This window comes from Podarcis cretensis (assembly GCF_951804945.1).
Source record: "Podarcis cretensis genome assembly, chromosome: 2".
NCBI classification, from domain to species: Eukaryota; Metazoa; Chordata; class Lepidosauria; order Squamata; family Lacertidae; genus Podarcis; species Podarcis cretensis.
The window spans coordinates 32,930,143-32,951,210 of NC_137171.1; the positions used below are offsets into that span (position 1 = coordinate 32,930,143).

General features: G+C 40.6%; 1 protein-coding gene across 13 annotated transcripts in view; it reads right to left on the bottom strand.

The window, feature by feature from the left end:
- Positions 1 to 21,068, bottom strand: part of CACNA1G (calcium voltage-gated channel subunit alpha1 G) — a 331,245-nt gene that overhangs the window by 81,959 nt on the left and 228,218 nt on the right. For 11 of the 13 annotated variants that reach the window (XM_079967360.1, XM_079967362.1, XM_079967356.1 and 8 more), the window contains exons 10-15: positions 12,647 to 12,798; positions 11,154 to 11,339; positions 10,457 to 10,571; positions 9,653 to 9,808; positions 6,012 to 6,080; positions 464 to 554 (exon numbers count right to left, since the gene is read on the bottom strand). In XM_079967360.1, coding sequence (XP_079823486.1) covers positions 464 to 554; positions 6,012 to 6,080; positions 9,653 to 9,808; positions 10,457 to 10,571; positions 11,154 to 11,339; positions 12,647 to 12,798 — 769 coding nt within the window. The remainder of the gene's footprint in view (positions 1 to 463; positions 555 to 6,011; positions 6,081 to 9,652; positions 9,809 to 10,456; positions 10,572 to 11,153; positions 11,340 to 12,646; positions 12,799 to 21,068) is intronic. The other 2 variants (XM_079967363.1, XM_079967365.1) reach the window with 1 other exon arrangement.

The window sequence follows — 21,068 nt, forward strand, 5'->3', positions numbered from 1 at the left end:
CATTGCTCTGTTTCTTCCATTTCCATTGAGAGATACCAACAAGGCCAGTCTCCCTTTTCTGGTGGATAGTCTTTAACGGCACCTTTAAAGGTAAGCAGCTTGGGCAGGAAGGAGCAACATAATGTACAGGAGGCTTCTCCAACCGGATGTCATGATGAGGTTGGACTACAATACCCATCGATCCCAGCTGATATACAGCAGTATCAAGTCTTCTTCCCTACCCCCCCCCCCCACCATTGAGCTAATAGTCTGTAAGTCATGTATGAAATTTTTAAGGCCACCAAACAGGACTTTCCTTTCTGAATTCTTTTGATTACAATCATTCAATTATGTTCTCTTTTGAATCAAAATCACATTAGTTCAAAGTGAGACTATTCTGGAGTTAGACGTTCAAGAAAAACAACACCCGCTATTCATACTAAAATGAAAAACAGTTCTCCTTGAAGGAGCAGCAGCTACTTACAGGCTGGATTTGAGAAGTTCTTAAGCCCACAGTCTTCTTCCAGACTACGGGGGAAAAGCTCCCCTTCAGAATCAGATTTAGTAGCATCACCCTAGATCAAAACAAAGTGCTTTAGCAAGCAGGATGAAAAGCGATAGTTAACTCAGGATTCCCCTTCTGAATAAAAGGGTCCTTTCACCCAACAAGATATCCACTGTTCCACTGAAATTGTTACCACAATGGGACATCACCTTCCACAAAATGATGCATGCATATATTGATAGCACATCAATTCACTATGCAGTAATCCTTCAGGAAGGGCAGAGAGGCTACATTTGATTCAAAAGCAGCTAAAGACTTGAATGGGGCAGGAACAAACTGTTTAACCTCCATCAGTTGGAATCTCAGACCGAAACACAGCTACCGGTGAATGCTCTATTGGCCAAGTAAAATTAGACTCTATTCTTAACTTACTTTCCTAGCTATTCAGACGAATTCCTCATACACCTACATTCACAGGAAGTCAAAATGCTTCTTGCTGAAATTGATTTTTTAAATAAGATGTTTGCAAATTGCATTGAGACATATACATGGAAGGCGATTCACTAATTATTATCATTATTGATAATATACAAAATAATCAAGATTTTAACCAGGAATCTGAAAATGTACCTTGGTAATTACAGTGGGTAAGGGAATATGGGTGACGATACTGGAAAATGGGAATATATAGAAGAAAGTCCAACTAAGTGGGCAGCCTCTAATCTGATTGCTGCATGCAGCTTTTTCAAAAATAGTTAACAATACAAAAATCTGCAGTCAAAACCTTTTTGGGAGGAAGGGTAGAATACAAGTTCAATAATATAGACTTTTATGAAATTTAGACTGGTACAGTCTATTGATTAGTAGTGTGAATTCATTTATTTGAATGGCTTGAAGAAAATATATATATCCTATCTGGTTGCCAATGAAGAGCAGTGACATGGGGCTACATGATTGAAATGGTAAGCTCTGGATCACTTAGTTATGGACAACGGGGTTTTACCACTTGGGCAAGTCCTGTCTAACAAATTAGAAGCTTGAAGTTGACAAAAAGCTTGTCCCTATTAGAGGATGGCCTAGAGGGTCTTCCAATTCCATGTTAAATAATTCACTTGCTCATTAGCCTCTGCCATTTGCTTCACTGATAGGTTTCTAAGATCAGGCATCATAAACAAAGGGCCCTCAATACCTTCCCCTTCAGTCCTCTGATCCAATTCACTGGCACATGTGGTGGTAGATGGGAGAGTGTTATAACCCAAAAATATAAGCCAGGAATAGCATATACAATAATTATTCCAGTCTAATTTCCTGAAGAAATCATAATTCCAGAGAAGAGTAGACTCCAGGGAGTTTGATGTGATCAGTGGAAGAAGTTGATGCAGTGATAACAGAGAAACCAAGCAAATTTTTACTTTCCTAATTTTCTAGCTAAAGTAAGGCAACTACCACAGGAAAGTACAACAAAGTCTACATTGCTGTTCTAAAAAGCCTTGGCTCACCCTGATGACATTTGGTGCTTGGGCAAAACATGAAAAGCAGAATGGGCAGTAGTTGGGAGGATAATGCTAAATGGCTGGCTTTTGAAAACAATTTTTGCCTGATTAAAGAGTACAGGACACATCATCAACATAAATGACCTTTATTTTCTCTATTTAAGTGCCTGTGTCTGTTTATCTATGTAGCTGAGCACATAACATATTTTTTCTCCAATCAAGCTTTGAACTTTTTCTCAAAGATGCTTCTTCATCAAAATAGAGAGTGCACATAAACACAAAATCCTGTATCTTCACCAGGTCTGTATGTAGGGCATCAGGTCTATTTAGAAATACTCAGGCTCCCCCTATTATGGTAGGTGAGGATTGCTGAGGAATGTATTCCGTTAAAAGGGACTTAAACTAATTAGTTTTTTTGTGACACAGAATTAACCTGACTTCTCCTCTTGGAAAGTTTCCCAACAATATACTAAAGATGAACTGATTTATTTAAGACAATAATTAAAACAGGATTAGAAGCAGTAATCTATTAATCTCCACAATTAATGGATCAATTCATTAGTGGTTTAGACATGATTTAACCATGCTTTCACAGATAACAAGAGGTATAGCAATAGGGAAGGGCAGGGTGATGTTTCTTACTTGATCAAATGCTTATTGCGTGTCGAGGTCCCCAGGTCCACCCCAATAACTCACACATCACACAGAAAATTTTGTTCAAGATTTTTGGCATAATTTTGGCCACAACTTTATTAAAATACAAATTTGTGAGTGGTTGCGTAGGCATTGGTTGTGACTATCTGCCCCCACCATGGGGGACAGACTGACATTCTGCACGATGCGAAAGTCAGAATGGGGGAATACACTTGGGGGTTACGCGGAGCAGGGAACCTGCCCTCACCCCAAATGCAACCAGGAGCTCATTGCTATGGCCCGAGCCCCCTTGACAGAGTGAACAAGCAATAGTTAGCTCCCAATTCCTTTAACGGAATCCCTTACAGCAGCAGCATTAGAGGGGCAGGCACAGCCAATCCATGCCCCTCAACCAACCAAACCATAAACCAATGCCTAACCGCGAACCTTACAAGTTGTGACGATTTGCTAAGCAGGAGGCAAAAACCAAATGGCCCCAGCCAATCAGCCAGATGGACAAAATTCCTACCAGGCCCCCGCTCCAAAGCAGACGACCCCACGACAGGCATAGCAAGGTCAAAGCGAACAACCCTATTCTAGGGAGGGAGGGACGGGCAATCCAATGCACGGGCGAAAAGAGGAAGCCCTAGCCTCGTGCAAGGAGTTTTACTATTTCTGGCTGTCAATCAATCAATGGCAACATGAACTTCTTCCCAACAACAAGGGAAGCCACAATCGCATCAGTGGCCAACGATCAATTAGCCCGCCCCCAAACTTTGGAGTGTCCTGGCGGCCCCCACCGCAACACGTACTCTCCATGAAGGAGAACACGATTTACTTTAAGTCAGGGCAGGGTGGTGAATCTCAAACCTTTCAGATTTTGTTGGGCTTTAATTCACATCAGCCCTAGCTAGCATGGCCAATAGTCAGAGATAATGGGAGTTTTACCTCTCCCCCCTTTTTTCTTTACTCTGTAGCCTTCTGGTAACTTCCAGAGGGCTACAGGTTCTCCATCCCCAGTTTAAATGCAGAAGTATCACAAAGCTTCATGATCAACTGATCTCTTAACACCAAAAGAATTTGGTCCAGCATAAGGTATCATCTTTTATCTATTTTGTATCTCTTGAGATTTAAAGCGTGGAGTCTTAACTGAAGCTGCCCCCTGTTGAGATGATGCCCAGAATTAATAGCATTGCTGTAAAATAGCTGCATTGCTTCTTTCAATCAGCCAATGCATTAAATACGTTTCCTCAACAGTAAATTATTATGCTATTTAGTGGAGATAAATGGCTCACTTAATTATCCCTAAAAGGTCAGTTGTGTTTATATGCTTCAAAATGAATATGATACAGGAGTATTATGGGCTGGGTTTAAACCTGGGAAACTCCTGAAATAACTCCATGGGGGGTTTCTTCAGTTTGGCAGTCCATTTTTCTGCAATTCCAATTTCTCACTAATGCTTCAAACAAAAATGAGAGAAATTCCTGTTCAGATATGTGCCTTTATAAGACTTGCTGCTTCAGAAAAATAAAGTGTTTTTGATGAGGAAATGTGCCAAAGCACGTTATGACATTGCATAAAATATCACATGGCAAGCAACTATGCTAGCACAAATGTCCAGAGCCAAACTACTATGTATGTGGAAAAGTATGAATAAAAGAGAGGTTAATTAATTAACTACTTGGTGGTTTTTAGAGTGAAGCTGGATTAAGATCCTCAGATTGAAATTTGTTATATCTTTTCATGATTTAGTTAGAGTTCCTAAAAATATAAATAAAGAACGGGGGGAGATACTTTTATCCTCCAGCCCTGCAGCACCAAACCCCATGTTTTCTTTGAAATAAAGCACCCCGCCAAATAATATACCAGCACCTTTGTCAGTACACTAAGCAGTAAGTTTAGCCACAGAGAAGCATCACCCACCAGGGCTCCAATAGAAATTACCTGTTTTTGCACTCCCAGTTTGCCTTTCTGGATGAAAAAGGCATCGTATGAGTGAATGCAGAGTTTAAATCTTTTTTTCCTAGAAGCACAAGTACTTTGAGATGGCCTACAGGGTATTAGAGATATACAAATGTAGGGGAAGCAGTATCTGGCTATAACACAAGAGGCTTTTCATCTAAATAAAAGCTGCTGCTTCCAATGCTGTATGGAAATGGAGAAAAAATGGGAAAGGATAGACACATGGCAGGAATAGGCTATGGAAAGGGAAGCACAATTTATGAAGTGCTTGATTTCATGGAAATAAATGGAGCCTTGTAGACCTTTAGTATGTCAACATTTGACATAGCTTTTGTGTCATCATTCTGGGTTGTTTTTTTTTTAATATAAAGAAAACATTGTTAGCATACAGAACATGGTTAGGATTTAGGTCCATCAGCACATCATAACTCTACGAAACAGTAGGAGTATTAAAACTTTTTTTAACCTTTCCTACATACCCTAGACTGGGGGATTTTGCTCAGAGATTATTGCCCAAGTTATCTGCAGTTTTGTTTTTTGTTTTAAAGACACCAGCATTTATTGCAGCTGCCTCGATTTTAGCACTGACTTTTCCAGAACAGAGTTGTCTCACACATGAGCATCCACAAAACGTGCTTGATTTTAGGTCTCTTCTGTCTTTGAGGGGTTTCTTTAATCTCTCTCTCTCTCTTTTAACAAGAACTGGGTGTGGTATGCAAAGCAGTTAACAGCCTGTTTGTAAACCCTGTGCAAGGTCAAGAATATGCTGAAAACAATATGGGTCACGTTATCTTAGAATTCACTTTAATCCAATGGGCAGTCTCTCAGTGACTTGAATGGTCTCTGGGCCTAAGCTAGTACAGCCCTGCCATTGGTAGTAAGTAGATAAAACAATTTTATATTGAGAAAGTAGATATAACAATTTGTATCTCTCCATGAACATGAAACCAATCTACATGCATAAGGGCAAGTGCATTAGCGTAGTAAATGCAAGCAAATCCCAGTGATCCCAACGGAAATCAAAACCTGGATCCATGGAGTCACAGGCAGCATGTTGCTCAAGCATATCTAGGGCTTGGAGAGCACTGGCCAAGGCATGAAACTGAACTTCCATATGCAAATATTATTTTAAATGGCATCTATCTTTTAGGGAGAAACCAGAAACTTGTGAAGAAAAATCTCACTAGGGAGGAAGGAAGGAATCCAAAACAGGTTCTCTGTTATTAAGGCGACTCTGTTAATTCCCTCAAAGAAGGAAGAGACTTTAAATCAAGGCTAACTTGACAACAACAACAAGTCCAAAACCAAACAGCTACCATGATGAGAACAGTGGCAATGATGTGATTGTTCACCACAGAGGGAGAGAATGAGAGAAAAAGAGAGAGAGAGAGACAACTATCAGACGAAGTTTGGGGTGTTCATGCCAAGGTCTTACATACCACTGACGAGTCGACAGGCAGCTGAATACAGCTTAACTGCCTACTCGCTGCTTCCCGTTTGGTGATTTCCTGAAGTAAAAATGAGGAAGGAGGGTGAGGAAAGGGGCAGGGAAGGAAGGGAAGGCGGGTTTACAGGTTTTACAAATTTCAACATCAAAATTGAGAGAGTGGATCAAAGGGGAAACGATATCGGTATAAAAAGGATGGAAACAAAAGGGAAAAGTGAGAGAAAAGGGAAGGCACCCATTGGGGTCAATTTCGTATCAAGGAGAAGCAGTGGAACAGACTACATCTGTCGTCTGATGCCTTCATATTTGCTCTGTACAAAGGATAGTTCAAGCTGTTGAACATCCTTCATGGGGGGGGGGGGGGGAAATCAACCTTACCTTCAAATTAAGAGTTCCAAAGAATTCTTCTTTCATTTATTGCTTGTTTGTATATAGCACAGTATTAACAGTAATGCATTTTTATATCTGTTTCATAAGATCAAGTGTGTTTCTCAAGCAGAAGCCCCCACCTCCACTCCCCAATGCCACATAGTAAACCACCTTTAAGGTTTTGATATAGAAAGGGGTATGTGTCTGCTGTTGAAGGGGGGAGAAAATATGTTGGAAATAATCAGTCTGACTTTGTTGTACAAAAAGGCAAGGTTTTCATGCAAGTTTCAATTTGTTAGCTAAGGATTTAATTTTCTCTTGCCTGCCATATTTGGTGACAGTACGGTTAATTTCCAGGGTAATGATGTCAGTAAATTAGAACCAATTGAAAGGATGACTGGTCAAAAATTTGGACCTAAGCAGAATAGTAAAATATACATATATCAGCTGCTCAAGTTAAACTATTATCAAACTCACTTGCAGAAAGGAAAGCACAAGGATAAGCCAGAAAATGCTAAAATGTGGGTTTTTTTTAAAAAAGGACAATTTTGTGATAGAAGTGTGTTTTAAGTATAAGGCATGGCCAACCCATTCCAAAAGCGCTACCAAGAGATGATTGTAAAATAGCTCATAATTTCCTTCCTCCTTTCTCAGGCTCTGTTCCCACACATAGTTTAGGCACGGTATGACTACTATTATGAATCTTAATTATTTACACACAGTTACCATTCCCTTGCTCATAGGTTGTTTTGTGATAGGGTACAAGTTCGAAGAATAACTGACACAAAAGAGGGATATGAGATGAGCCAGCCACTAAGGATTGCCTGAGACAAGCGCAGAAACTGTAGGTAACATGAAAAGATTACCAATGGAATAATATGCTTCATAGATAATATTATCATGAAGTCCCTCAGGAGAGAAGCTTTATCTCCGACAGAAAGCTCTCTCACCAGAAGCCAATGTCCCCCCCCCCCCCCGATATATCCCCCAGGGTACAGACCTGACAGCTCAGTCAGTAATTTTTGCATTACCAGCTCTGTCAAACAGAGTCGCACTCCTCTTATTGCACAACTTACAACTGCTTCAAATTCAGACACAAAATTCAGACTGAGCATAAATAAATAAATAAGCCACTTGCATGCTGCAGGGAACGTGTTATGTGTGCATCTTGCATGAGGCACCAGCTAGGCTTATGTTTTAAAGTTTGTGTGTGTGTATGTGTGTTTTAGAGCAGCCCCATTCTTTTGTATGTTTGCCTGCTGCTTAGCAACGAAAGGGTCCTGCACAGTCAGGCACTAAAATTAACAAAGTGTTTCCAGAGTTGAAGAAAGGCACTTGAGGATCACAAAGATAAAACCAACCGCAACATCGAGAGAAGTTTTCAGAGAGAAATCTCAAATAAGTGGGTGGGTTGGGGCACTTAAAGGAGCAAAAAGTATTTGAGCTTTTTTTTTTAAAAAAAAAAGGTTCACGTGACAAGACAGCAGTAAACCTTGCTACTTTATTTGAAAGAGGGTTACTTGTATGCAAAGCACATTGTAAGGAAGGAAAAGAACGATTGAAACTTGAAGGCTGTTTGATTTGTTTTTAAATAGAACAAAAATTAAGAAAGAAGGAAACATCCTAAATCTGTGTAAGAATTCATAGAGTAGCCAGTGTTTTTGGTGGTGGGGGGGGAGAGAACCTTAGATTTGTTTTTATTTTGACTGATTTAGGGGGGCAACTGCCCCCGAGCTACACTCATGTGTCCTTTAGACATAAGGGTACCATCTGGGCTTTTTTCCCAGCTGCAATTCACCGGAACTCAGTTTTGGCACCTCTCAGGTGGGTGCCATTGCCATTAGAAGAGAACAAAGGAGGTGTTCATGGTGATTTCTGGCATCTCTTTTTCTAGAAAATAGTACTGGGCACCATATTAATTTCAGGCCATTCATACCAAACCAACAGCAAACGTTCATACCAAACCAAACCAAACCAAACCAGTAACTAACAGCAAGAGACATTCTAGGCAGGTAGACTTGCTAGGACCAACACACTCAAGAGTAAAGAATCCTGTAACCATTTGGGCAAGAGCCAGGAGGTGGTTGTGCATTCACTGCCTGAAGTGTGATATATCTCCCACTCCTTGAGAAAGAAAGGATTGGCGCAATGACCCCTTCCTAGGTTATCGAAGATGAAAAAAATACTATTACATGGAGACATGGGCATGATACCAAGCAGAAACGACATAAATGAAATAAAAGCACTTGGGAAAGATATGATTAAAAACAAATAAACAGCTACTCCAGCTGCATTGCCCTAAGAGGCCCCCATAAATCTTCTCCTTAAACTGCACTTGAAAGAAAGAAATAAAAAGCATAGCAGCGTTTCTAAATGGGTTTTTATAGTGTGAATGAATATGATGGCAAAAAAGGTGACAGACCTCAATGGTTGTTATTCTCCTGTCACACCTATATTATCAACAACACTTTAATTTAGAACCCATGCTACCACTAGACGCTGCTGAACAAAGCCCAAAATCAAAAGGCATGCTTGGGAAGTCATGCAGAATAATGTTGCCTTTAGACCTTCACAATGACAGTTTACTGCTCTGAGACTAGATTTTTGTCCACCAGCCCCAGCTGCAGGGAGAACTGCTTGGGGGCTAGTTTTAAGAGGACTCAGCTACGTTATAAAGCAGCCTGCCAGTAAAACATGGAGGCCATGGAGGTTCAAAGATTTGCTTTCCAGCTGCCTGCAGATGGTGGCAGAGAGGAAGTTTAGTTAGCAAAAGATCCAGCTTCTAGCAAATCGGTCCATAGAGATGGGGGCGGGGGGGGGGGGGGATTGGAACTGAAAATATATATGCCAAAGTGTTGCACTTAAGGAGGAAGAAAGACATTCACTAAGGAACAGCAGCAAGAAAGGCAGCAACATCACTCCTCTTCCAACTTTGTCCATGCTTTTATGGGGTTGCTTTTAATTTGGCTCCTAAATGCAACAAAGCCTGGTTCAAAGGCACTGGCATTGCATTCAATCCATCCAGTACTTATTGCATAAATTCTGCATCTATAATAATGCTGGCTATTTTCGGTTTAGCCTTTGATAGAAGCTAAAGCGTTTGGTTTATATTGTACTGAAGTATTTGTTAAGGAAGGCAATGTTAGTGCTACATGTTCCCTTTTGTTCTGTTTGCCAGATCTACTCATAAGATAATGGGGGTTCTAAATCCTCCGTACTACCTAATAGCAAGCATGAAGATAAATAAGTTATTCAAGGCGTTACCTCTGTTTGAAAACCTTCCACCAAGATGGCAACCAACAAGTTAAAGAGAACGTAGTTTCCGAATGTCATGAGGGCAATGAAGTAGAGGGCAGCCCAGGAAGAGGTAGAAGCCATGCCGTTGTACAGGACTTTATTCCAGTCTTCCTGAGTCAGTATCTAGATTGGGGGGCGGGGAAGGGGAGGGCACGTTAAGGGAGATAGAAGCACAGATCATTTGCACTCTCTTAAAGTTAGTTTGTCCTGCTCAGTTGAAGTGAACAAGCATATTTTGTTCTTTGAATAAATTATTTCAATTCTTTGCCATTTTAAAGCTTGTCATTCACATCAGCATTTCAGACAACAAAAACATAAATTCTGCAAAGACACTGGTTTCTAAAAACTGCATCTGGAAAACCAAAACTTAAGTAGGTTCTGTATTTTATGAGCAGGCATTCCCCACTCCTACTCCCAAAATGCTTATAGATCTCTCCAGGGCTTTTTCCCCAGCCGGAACTCAGTGGGTGCCATTGCCATTTTAGCCTCTCAGGTGGGCACCATTGACATTATAAGAGAATGAGGGAGGCGTTCATGGTGAGTTCCGGCACCTCTTTTTCAAGAAAAAAATAGCACATGCTCTCTCTTAGCATTCAGTATGACATTTTGGAGAATCTCAAGCTGTTATCTCTTCAAGGGGTGGGTGCTTGCTTATTCTTTCTGTAAATCAATTTGATTTTTTTTTTTTAAACCTCTTTGATATTTGATTACCATCAACCAATATATAAATGCTGTGAAATAAATAACTGTTAGCCATAATGGTTGCATTACCTGGAAAACAGTAACGATGGCCCAGAGCAAGGAATCAAAGTTCTTCCTGTCGGGAAGAGTGTCTCCATCTCTCTCCGAAGCAAATTTACAGCCAAAGAGATGCATCCCAAGAATACTGAATGAAAGGGGGGAAAGAGTATATTAAGAAGAACAAGATTGTATTGGAAAAGAGACACTTCCACCTTAGCAAATAATGTTTGGAGTGAAGTTCCTTACTCCTGCACCCCGCCACTCATGGAAGGACAAAGAAAAAAAAAGAAAAGAAATGGGAATTCAGCTTTTAGTAAGCTACTTTCTCTGAGCTCTGACACCATGCCCTGTGGTGACTAGCAGTTGAAGGCTCATATATGATAAGGCTTCATTTGTTGGAACGAAAAAGTTTGAAGACTCTCACATTATGAAGACTGTTGGACTCTTGAGGGTTCACAAACTAAAAACCAAAGTGTTGCTCAGCCTGGGGAATTTCAGGGTTAAAGCCATCAGAAGTAGAAGCATACTACACCACTCAGGTGGGGGAAAGAAATAACTACCATTTTCAAAAGATGCAGAGTTGTAGCACTGTACATTAAATCACTTTCCATCTTAGCAACTTGTACTGTTTTGCCATGGCACATAAATTAATATTGGCCGATTCCACCTCAAAGCACAGACACAACAGGCTTCAAAAGGGAATGAAGGGGCTCATTTAAGTACCCACCTGAAGATAAATATGAAAAGCATCAGCAACATGCAGAATGTGGCGACATTGTCCATTGTTTTCATGAGCACCACCAGCTGGCGCTGGAGAGCAGGCATGAAACGGACCAGTTTCAGGACTCTCATAAGGCGAAAGGTCCGTAGAACAGACAAGCCTCCACCCTGCTGTCCCACTATCTCCCAGACACTAAGAAGATAAAAGAATAATGTTAAATGGGTTCTTGTGAGGAAGAAGTACATCCATGCATAGAGTGCATATAGCAAAAGTGGGGAAGGCCTATAGTACAAACTAGCTAGTAGAGCTCAGTGGTGTGAAACAGGGATGCTCACAGGATGCTGCATACTACATGAGACAAGAACTTCAGGTAATACAGACCTACAAGTATCTGCTGCAGAAATATGGAGGCCCAGGGGCAAATGGAGAAACACATTTTCCTGGGTTGTTTTTTTTAATGACTCAGTATTATCACCCACTGAAAATGTTGTTATAAACTGGGAAGGGGGAGGGGACCTCATATTTTCCTATTGCAAAGTTATCTGTGAAATTTAATTACATCACAAGAATTGTGCTGTTCTGAGCTTTCTCTCTGGAAAAATCAATTTCTTCTCTTTCTGTAGTATATTCTTCTGTATGTATACTGCTTCCAGATGCAAACAATCTCATTTTGTTTACTATAATGTTGATACACGTTTTGAGACTGGGTACATATGCAATTATGATTTGGGGAAAAAAGATTTCATAAATACACCAAATGCTCCTGTTTGGTGTGTTAACAGCTAATAAAGTTATATACCCAACACTTTTCATTTTCTTAAACTGTTAATGTTTAAGGTGGACAAAGTTAATGAGTACTGCATATATTTCAGCTTTCCCCCCAAGACCTTAGGATTTCTGAAAATTTTAAATTTCTAGCCAGAACTTGCATTTGAATTAAAAAGAATTATGCCAGCATACACTCCTAACATATTTTGCATGTGCCTGAAAACTGAACAAGCAGCCAGATAGGTATAAGCCCACTTTGAGGATACTTTACTTAATGGATGAGTGGTAAATGTTGAACGATCTCTTCAACTGGAAAGTTCTGCAGATAGAAATATCTTTTTTTTGGTCATGCACTTTTTAAAGATAATATGTGCTAAAGGAAACAGGTACATTCTTGGCTGCCATTCCCAGTGTGTGGCTGCCACAAGGAAGGAAAATAGCATTTAAGTAGCTGCTGTTCAGTGATTCCCCTATGCAGGAAATCCCCCAGAAGAAGTTATCAAAATGGTGCTGTTGCACATAATCACGAGAGACGGGAGACAGCGCTGGTTTTTAGGAAGTTTTCACAGCAATTCTAGAGCACATATTCTAACAGAGAGAGCAAAAGAACCGAGACCCCCATAAACATTTCAGACATTCCTTACTATTTTCCTGCAGCTTTATTTTAAACAGCCCAGTTGGGAGAAATCACTTTACCTGCTCACATAAAATGACAACTCCAGGCCAGTTACCTGATCACTACGATGATCCCATCAAATATATTGTATGGATTTTTGATGTAGCCAAAAGGGCCGTACACGAGCAGTTTCAGAAGCATTTCTAGGGCAAAGAGACTAGTGAAGACAATATTGCTGATTTCCAGTGCATTGGTGAGTTCTTCAGGCTGGAGAAATGAAGAAAAAGGAGAAACAAAAAAAATATATGTCAAGATGAACAAAATTTGTGCTCTGATAGGCCAGGAGGTTCCAAGAGATGCGAGTAAATGTCAACTCAGTAATTACTGTATTCGTACAAGTCAGCAAGACAATGCTGGTGAATCTCTGGCCTATAAGTTATTTGTTGGCTCCTACAGTGCTTTTTTGTAACTCCCGAAACTGACCCTAGCACACTATGAACAGCAGCTATGAGAGGGAATTTGGTATTTGATATCACCCCCGGCTCCCTATCTTCTGGTGACAAGACGAGCAATAAATTAGCAAGAGATTTTAAATTAGTCTTTATGGCATTATATGTTTCACAGGTAATTAGTACACATTAAATACTGCAAGATAGTTATTAAAAGACGTTGAGATGTGTATCATAATCTCACAAATAAAGTAGCACAGGGAGCTCAAGGGCACATTATCCTCGATCCTTATATACACTCACTAATTAAGGAACTTTGGAAAATTAACTGCAACATGAAATCAATATTTTAAATAATGAGGAGTGATCTTCAGAACCCTTCTTGTTTTTGAGCATGCAGTTTGAGACTTGGTCTCAAATTCTTAAGCATATACGGTATATACACCGCTTCAGTTAAATTGGTTCCATGGAAATATGCACTATTAAAGTATCAAAACCGAGATACCTATACCGTAATTTTGAAAACCCAGCAGACAAAAACAGAACAATCAGCAACATTTCAAAATGCCTAAAAGGTTTAAAAACAATAACACACACATAGGAGACAAAAGGGTTCTACTTGGTATCTAAAAGAAAATAAAGGTGGCAACAGGCAAGCCGCTCTGAGGAGCAAATTTCATAGGTGAGGCACTATGGCTGAAAAGGCCACCTCTCTGGTTATTGCCTGCTTAAACTCTTAACAAGGAGGAAACAAACAGTAGAGGAATATAAGAACAGAAGAAGAGTCCAATTGGGTCAGACCAAAGGCCTATCTGGTCCAGTATCCTGCTTCCCACAATGGTCAAACAGGAGCCCACTGTAAGGTCACGAGGGCCATGGCACTGCCTCACATTTGCTCCCCAGTCTAATCCTCCATGCATTTACTTAATCCTCTTTTAAAGCCCTACCCTTAAAAAAAAAAAAAAAAAAGCCACCTAAGGGCTGATGCAGACCATGCATTTAAAGCACATGACCACCTTCAAAGAACTCTTAAACTGTAGTTAAGAGTGACGGGAAAATGTAGCCCTGTGAGGAGGAAAGTACATGCATAATTGTATACGCTTCTATTTTGTTCCTGATCCCCTTAACTTGCCAGTTTTTCTAAATTAAAAAAAACCAAAAATAAATGTTGGAACCTTTCCTTGTAACAGTTGCTCCAGCTCTCTAAGCATCTATGCTGCCATTTTCGGCACTTTTCCTGGTTCTACAATATCCTTTTGAAATACAGCAACCAAAACAGTAAGTACACAAAGTATAGTCATGCCATAGATTTTTAAAATAAATACTTCATGATATTGGCTGTTTTATTTTTAATCCCTTTTTCTAATAATCCCTAACATGGATGTTGCTGCCTCCCCCCCCCCCTTTTTTTTTTTTACAGCTGCCACACATAGGTCAACTTTTTCATAATGTTATTCACCACGTCCCAAGATCTCTTTCCCGGTCAGTCAAACCAGCTCAGACCCAATCAGTTTATATTTTATGCCCAAATGTTCATCACTTTTCATTTAACTTAATGCGCCGGGCAGCACTGGACATGCTACGCCCCTGACAGAAACAACTGCCTTGGGCACTTGCCATGTCCCCCTACCCAGCCACTCACTATGCACATCCTCAGCTTTGTTCCCTAGTCTTTGGGAAAACTATAGTCATGAGCATGTTCTGATCCTCTCACCAATGTTACATGTGCACCTTTTACAATTAAGATGGCTCAAGAAAACACCACTGCCAAAAATCATTCTTTTTTTTTTTTTGGGTTTCATGATTTTCCTGCAACAAATGCAAGCTATAATTTAGAAACAGACCCTTAACCAACTCTCTGTGCATTTCCCTGGGGTTTTTTTGGTTTATGTTTTTATTAAAGGACTTTTCATGAGTTGCAAAAGTACATTCGGCGCCTCTGTTTTCAAATCGTACTCTTTTCTTCACTGAGAGTGGGGAGGAAGAAGCAAGGTGGGCCTAATTAATACGTTGGTTTACTTTTCCGCACGTGTCTTTAAAACATGTAAGATATTAAACACATTTTTCATCTAAAGCAAATAAACCTTGACACACACATATCCACTTAATGTATACTACATACACACACATACACACACTCATATTCTCTCTCTCTCTCTCTCTCTCTCTCTCTCTTGTGGTGGGAGAGCTGCCCTATAAAGCAGTTTCAAATTGCCTTATTAAAACATGTGCTTTGAATGGAAAAATATCTTATTTACAATCTCAATGGCACTGAGGGAGTTGGTATATAGTTATTTTCATCCTGGAGGCCATATTATTTGAGAAGCAAATACTGAAGGCTCTCACAGTAGAAATACTAATCTTCTCTTTAATCTAGTATCCCACACTAATTTTTCATGCAGTTTTCTTCTTGAAATGTCACCCAGTGCAGCACTTGCAGCTCTGTATTTCCTACCAGAAAATGATATATTAGAACTGTCTGAGCTTAATTCACAGTCTGTGAAAGAAAAAGACCCCTTCATTACTGTCAGTTGAAACAAACTAAGAATTTATGGTTAAATTGATTCTAATAATGATATGGGTTCCATATCCATATCCGACTGTAATTCTATTTTGCTCCAGTTGAAAAAAACAAAGTACTCAAACTGCCCCAGTAGTAAGTACCGTAGTTACTTAGTACTTACTGTAGTAAGTAACTACAGTACCTTTAATAGCAGGGCATGTTTTGCAGAAATGTATTTTGTAGAAGGATAGAGTTATCTAACCAGAGCAGAAATGCTGTTAACAGAATATTTTTTAAAAAGACAGCCTTTTCTAACTAGTCATATTATGAAGACTTTCAGGAGTTCCCCTCTTTTTCCTTAGCAAAATGGCTTGTAAAATATTGCTTTTTCTTTACTATTTAGTCTTCACTGCAATACATGTTCAGTACAATATATGCAGAGTAAAGATCACAACAGTAAACTGCTCCATTAAGAGGCCACAAAGAGGGCGTATAACTAACAAGAAAATTAAAAACAAGTTTTTTCAAGCAGAAACAATGCAGCTTCAAAGACAGGATCAAAACAAAGCACAGTTTTGGTATGGCAAACCAGAAGGGTCAATATACTACAGATAGTATGCAGCTAGGCCTGAAAATAAATTCTGCATCAGAATCACAGCTGGACTTCTACAATCATAGCAGGGAGGCAGCTGGTGCTCGCTAGACCTGATGAGGCTGCTAGGGTCACATCAGATGGTCATACCCGCCAACATTTCCCCGATGAAAATAGGGACGTCCTAAGGAAAAGCTGGACATTCCGGGATAAAATCAGAAACCGGGATGGCTTCTGTAAATCTGGGACGGTCTCTGGGAAATAGGAACACTTGGAGGGTCTGTGAGGTCACAAGTACATGGCAAAATTATGCCCCCCCCCCATCCTTCTCCCTTGCAAACATAAAGTAGATACTTAAGCAAGGCAATTTCACAAACAGTGCATAACTAAATGAACGTGTGTTTTACTTTGGTTCAGAAGGTGTCCCTGCTGTCACAGTTCCTTCTCTGGAATGGGAGAAATGTCGTGTGGCCTCCACCTCACTCTGAAGAAGAACCTTACATTGCGACTTAGGTTCTTTGCAGAGTTTGGCTCTGTGGACAGGCCCCAAAGAACACATGAAATTGTATACTGGTTTGCTGCTGTACTGTCAAATTTTGATTCAAGTCAAACATTGGTAAACTGTTAAACTATAAAATTTTAAATTTGCCCATTCACAAATTTTGCCAGGGGTGGCAAAGTGACAGCAGCACAGGTGCTATTAGGAGCCACCTTGTCCACCTACCTCACTCTGAGGAAGGATCCTGCAAAGTGCTCTGTTGATGCAGCAAAGGCACTCCTAAAGTGGCAGGGCATGTTGAATTTTCCAACTTTCCAACTCCAAAAATGAGGGATGCTAAAAAGTTTTAAGATAACTTGAGAATCCAATATATGTTTGCGTTAATTTAATACAATTTAATGTTGCTTGGTAAATAAGTACTTTAAAATATTGATGTTTTAACATTTTTGTGGAATTTCTAATAATTTTAAACTTGTCTGATTATTTTTTTGTGGGGGAAAATGTGTGCAAAATTACATCAAAATCATCAAAAATGATAGGACATCAGATCGGCTTGCCAGATTTGGAAGTGGCAGGAAGATAAGAAAAGAAGGCTTGCTGAATGTAAGCAGAGAAGTAAGCAGGATGCTTACTTCAAATGAAATAAATCTTCTGTGATGATGAAAATGAAGAGCAAATAGCTGATGCCCAAAATGGAAATGATGGAAGTTAATGAATTGACTTTAGGAAAACAAAGTACGCCTTCTACTTCTAATAAAAAAGCAGAATACAGCACATTAAAAATAAATAATGTTGCTATGTAGAACCTCAAATACGGTATGTTCACCTGCATACCACAGCTGCCATCACCACTGCTGCCTTTATAGACCCATATCTGAAGAAATTTGCCAAAATTAAGCTTCACTCCGTAAAATAATATGCCCTACATGACAGGCCAGGGTGTGGGTGTAGTTGAATTGCCCCTCCTGATGTGCCACCTCAGACAAATGGCTCACTTTGGCTCATATAAGGGCTATATTTGGAGAGGAAACAAAAACCACTATACCCAAGGATGTCCTTCCAACTCTATGTTCTCCTTTCAGTCACTTGATACCTAGGATTCCTGTGGCGTTTTCTCTTACCCCAAAGCAGATAAAGCCTTCTCAAAAGTCTTGCTCCCTTATAATGATGTAGAGCCTCAAAAAATGGAAACTTTCCCTCAATCTGAAAGTAAAATTAAGGTCACTTCTAGCTGTCAGGGTAACCTCATCCCTAGCTGAAAAGTAACCTCATCCTCAAAAATAATCTATGGTAATTTGAACTTTACAAGCAGATGTCTAACCTCAATTACTCCATGCACAGCTTTGTCCATCTCAAATAAATGTTATATGACAGTGTTCAACAACTTTGTCTCTGTGTAAATCAGCAAAAGACCTGGCCTTGCTACTGGAGCTTGTACTGATTTCATTTAAGCTGATTTATACTGCTCTAAGAAAGTGATTTTCTGCTCACATGTAACTTATAGGTTTTCCAGAGATCACTATTTGTACATCTTCCTGCCCCTCAACTAAACCTAAGATCAATGAATAGCAGCACATCTGTGTACAAATTTTTCAACAGGAGTTGCTGCAGCATAGCTCTCAGAGTGCCCCCTCCCGGTGGCGTAGCGTGGGTTGTCAGCATCTGGGGCAAGGCAAGTAATTTGCGCCCCCTAACCCGCAAGCCTGGCACACACCCCTCCACAGTGGGCGGCGACCCGGCGGCTCGGATCGGATTCGCACAGCAGTGAGAGAGAGTGAGTGAGCCAGGTAGGGGCAGAGAGCTGCGAGTGCGAGCGCCCCCCCAGATGTTGCGCCCGGTGCGGCCGGGCCCCCCTGCACCCCCACGCTACGCCACTGCCCCCTCCAAATGCAGAAATCACCTCAGGAAATTCAGCCTTCTGTCCTTGACGTGGGTTTGACCTAATGAACATGTGCTTGTAATCAACTACTGTACCTGTTGTCTTTTCCTCCTCCTCCTCAGAAACCGTGTGGAACTTTATAAGGAACCTGCTATTCACCAAATTGAGGACTATGAATGTAACCTCCAATACAGTGGTACCTCGGGTTACATACGCTACAGGTTACATACGCTTCAGGTTACAGACTCCGCTAACCCAGAAATATTACGTCAGGTTAAGAAGTTTGCTTCAGGATGAGAACAGAAATTGTGCTCTGGCGGCACAGCAGCAGCAGGAGGCCCCATTAGCTAAAGTGGTGCTTCAGGTTAAGAACAGTTTCAGGTTAAGAACAGACCTCCAGAACAAATTAAGTACGTAACCCGAGGTACCACTGTAATCTCTTTAACTGAAATAAGAATAGCTTACATGTCATCTCTGGAGAAAGATAATATTAAGCCTTTAGAGAGAGAAAAACCTCTGGCACCACAATTTCTAATCAAACTTGTAATTATGTCATAATAACCCCTCTTCTGGCACATTCCAGAGGGAAACTTTTACTTCTGTAACACCTTCTATTCCCTTGCTGTTTTTCTCTCCTTAGATTCATTTTTGTGGCACAATAGTTCATATTCTACCTCTGTTATTGTCCCAGTGAGAGAAACAGTACATGGCATGCCTTAGACCAGTGTTCTTCAAAATTGGGTTCCCAGATGTTGTTGGACTATCATCCCTGGTCCGCCTAGCCAGTCATCAGGGATAATGGGAGCTGCAGTCCAGCAACATCTTGCGCCCCCAAGGTTGACGAACACTACTTAATTATGTACCCTTAACAGCTACAGTGCTGGCTTTCTGGAGATTGTCAGCATTCCATTATTCCATTACTTGAATGTATGTGAAACTGGCACACTATAGAAATAGTCTGACCCATCTAACCCTACTTCTAAGTAAACAAGGGTAGAATTGGGTTGTTAGTCATCTAACCACATAGTGATGCTTTGGTAGTGACTGGATAGCATTTCCTTTTCCAATCCGCCGCAATATGTCCTGGAATTTGGCTATGGCATACGTAATACGATCAGAACCCCACAAAGAATTATGACTCGGCACAAGGCAGCTGAGGGCATTTTCTCACAGGAATTTATATTAATTCAGAACATGTGCATTCAGTGTGCCATAATCGCTCTAGGCACCTGTCCATAATCTGCCCATATCTTCCTCCTGTATTCATGGCAGACACAGAAAACTGTAGGATGTGTTCAGGCTTTCTAGCTGAAGCTGGGAAATGAACTCTGCTGTTGGGTTTTACCCAGTTATTGCTTTTTGGTGTGTCTCCAGGTTAGCTTTGCCTGGGAGTTTGAAGGACATGCCATCAGCAGTGAGATGGTCTGGAGAAAGGAAGCATGAACACTCACCAAAATGAAATAATTGGTATTTCCAACATCCTGAGAGTTTATTCTCTGTTGTTTTCTCTCTCCTGCTTCCTATGTATTTTGTGCTCGACCCATTTATGAAACAGCAGAACATAAATAAATAAAAATAAGCCAGTGGGGATACCTGCTCCAGGCTGTGTCTAATCCTGGTATGTCATGGACACCACTTCTTTCTTTTCTCTTACACTAGCCCTTCCAACCACAGAAAACAACAGGGACTTTCTTGTCAGTAGAAAATAAATCAGCCAGCTCACCTTCTCATTGCCTGAAATCATTGTTAATAAGCACATCTCCTGCCATCCAACCACTAGCTCCGAAGGGGCTTCACCTTCCAGTTGCTCCTACAAAACTACCTGAAATAACCTTCTGAGGTAACTGGAATCGACAATGGATTGATAATGCTTAGGTTCATTTGAAGGGATGGAAAGAGCTCTTCCTCAGAACTGGTGGCGGTGGGCTCAGGAATGAGGTCAGCTTATATGGTTTATCTGACAGGAAAGCCATTTGTTACAAAGTGAATTTGAAAGTAAACTACAGCACTGTATTACACAATTTGACCCTGCAGCTGCAGTCTTCACTAGGTCACTGTAGCCTCAAGCACATTAAAAGCTTAGGGTGGAAGGGTTGTATAGACTGTGTGCTCTACGCTCACCCAGGGAAGTACCCTCAGTTCAATGGCAGACTTTTTATTCCTCATTTTTATCACACAGTGCCTGAGGAGAACTAATAATTCCCATTTCTCTCCTGTACAAAATCTACACAGACCACAGCAATTCAGGACAAAAGGCGAATACACTTCTGACAAATGCAATGCAAGGTGAAGCCAAGAGTTTTGTAGTCCTGGAAGCAGCACAATACTCTATCTCCCTTCCCAACTCAATTTCAAACTGTAGGGTAACCAGCCTCATATATCACTGTACTTGAATCTAATTAATGCATGAAAGGGTCAATGCCATAGAGCAAGCTGTAGTTTGGCAAAGGAACCACTAGGCTAAGCTGGCCCTGTCCTGCCAGGCTTAGCCTATGTCACTTTCCCTCACTTTGGACAACCAATGGACAACCAATACTTTTGTTGTCACCACTCTAATGAGAATTTAGTGTATGAGGATTCCTGACATGGCTTTAATCAGTCTCTTTTCTTTCAGA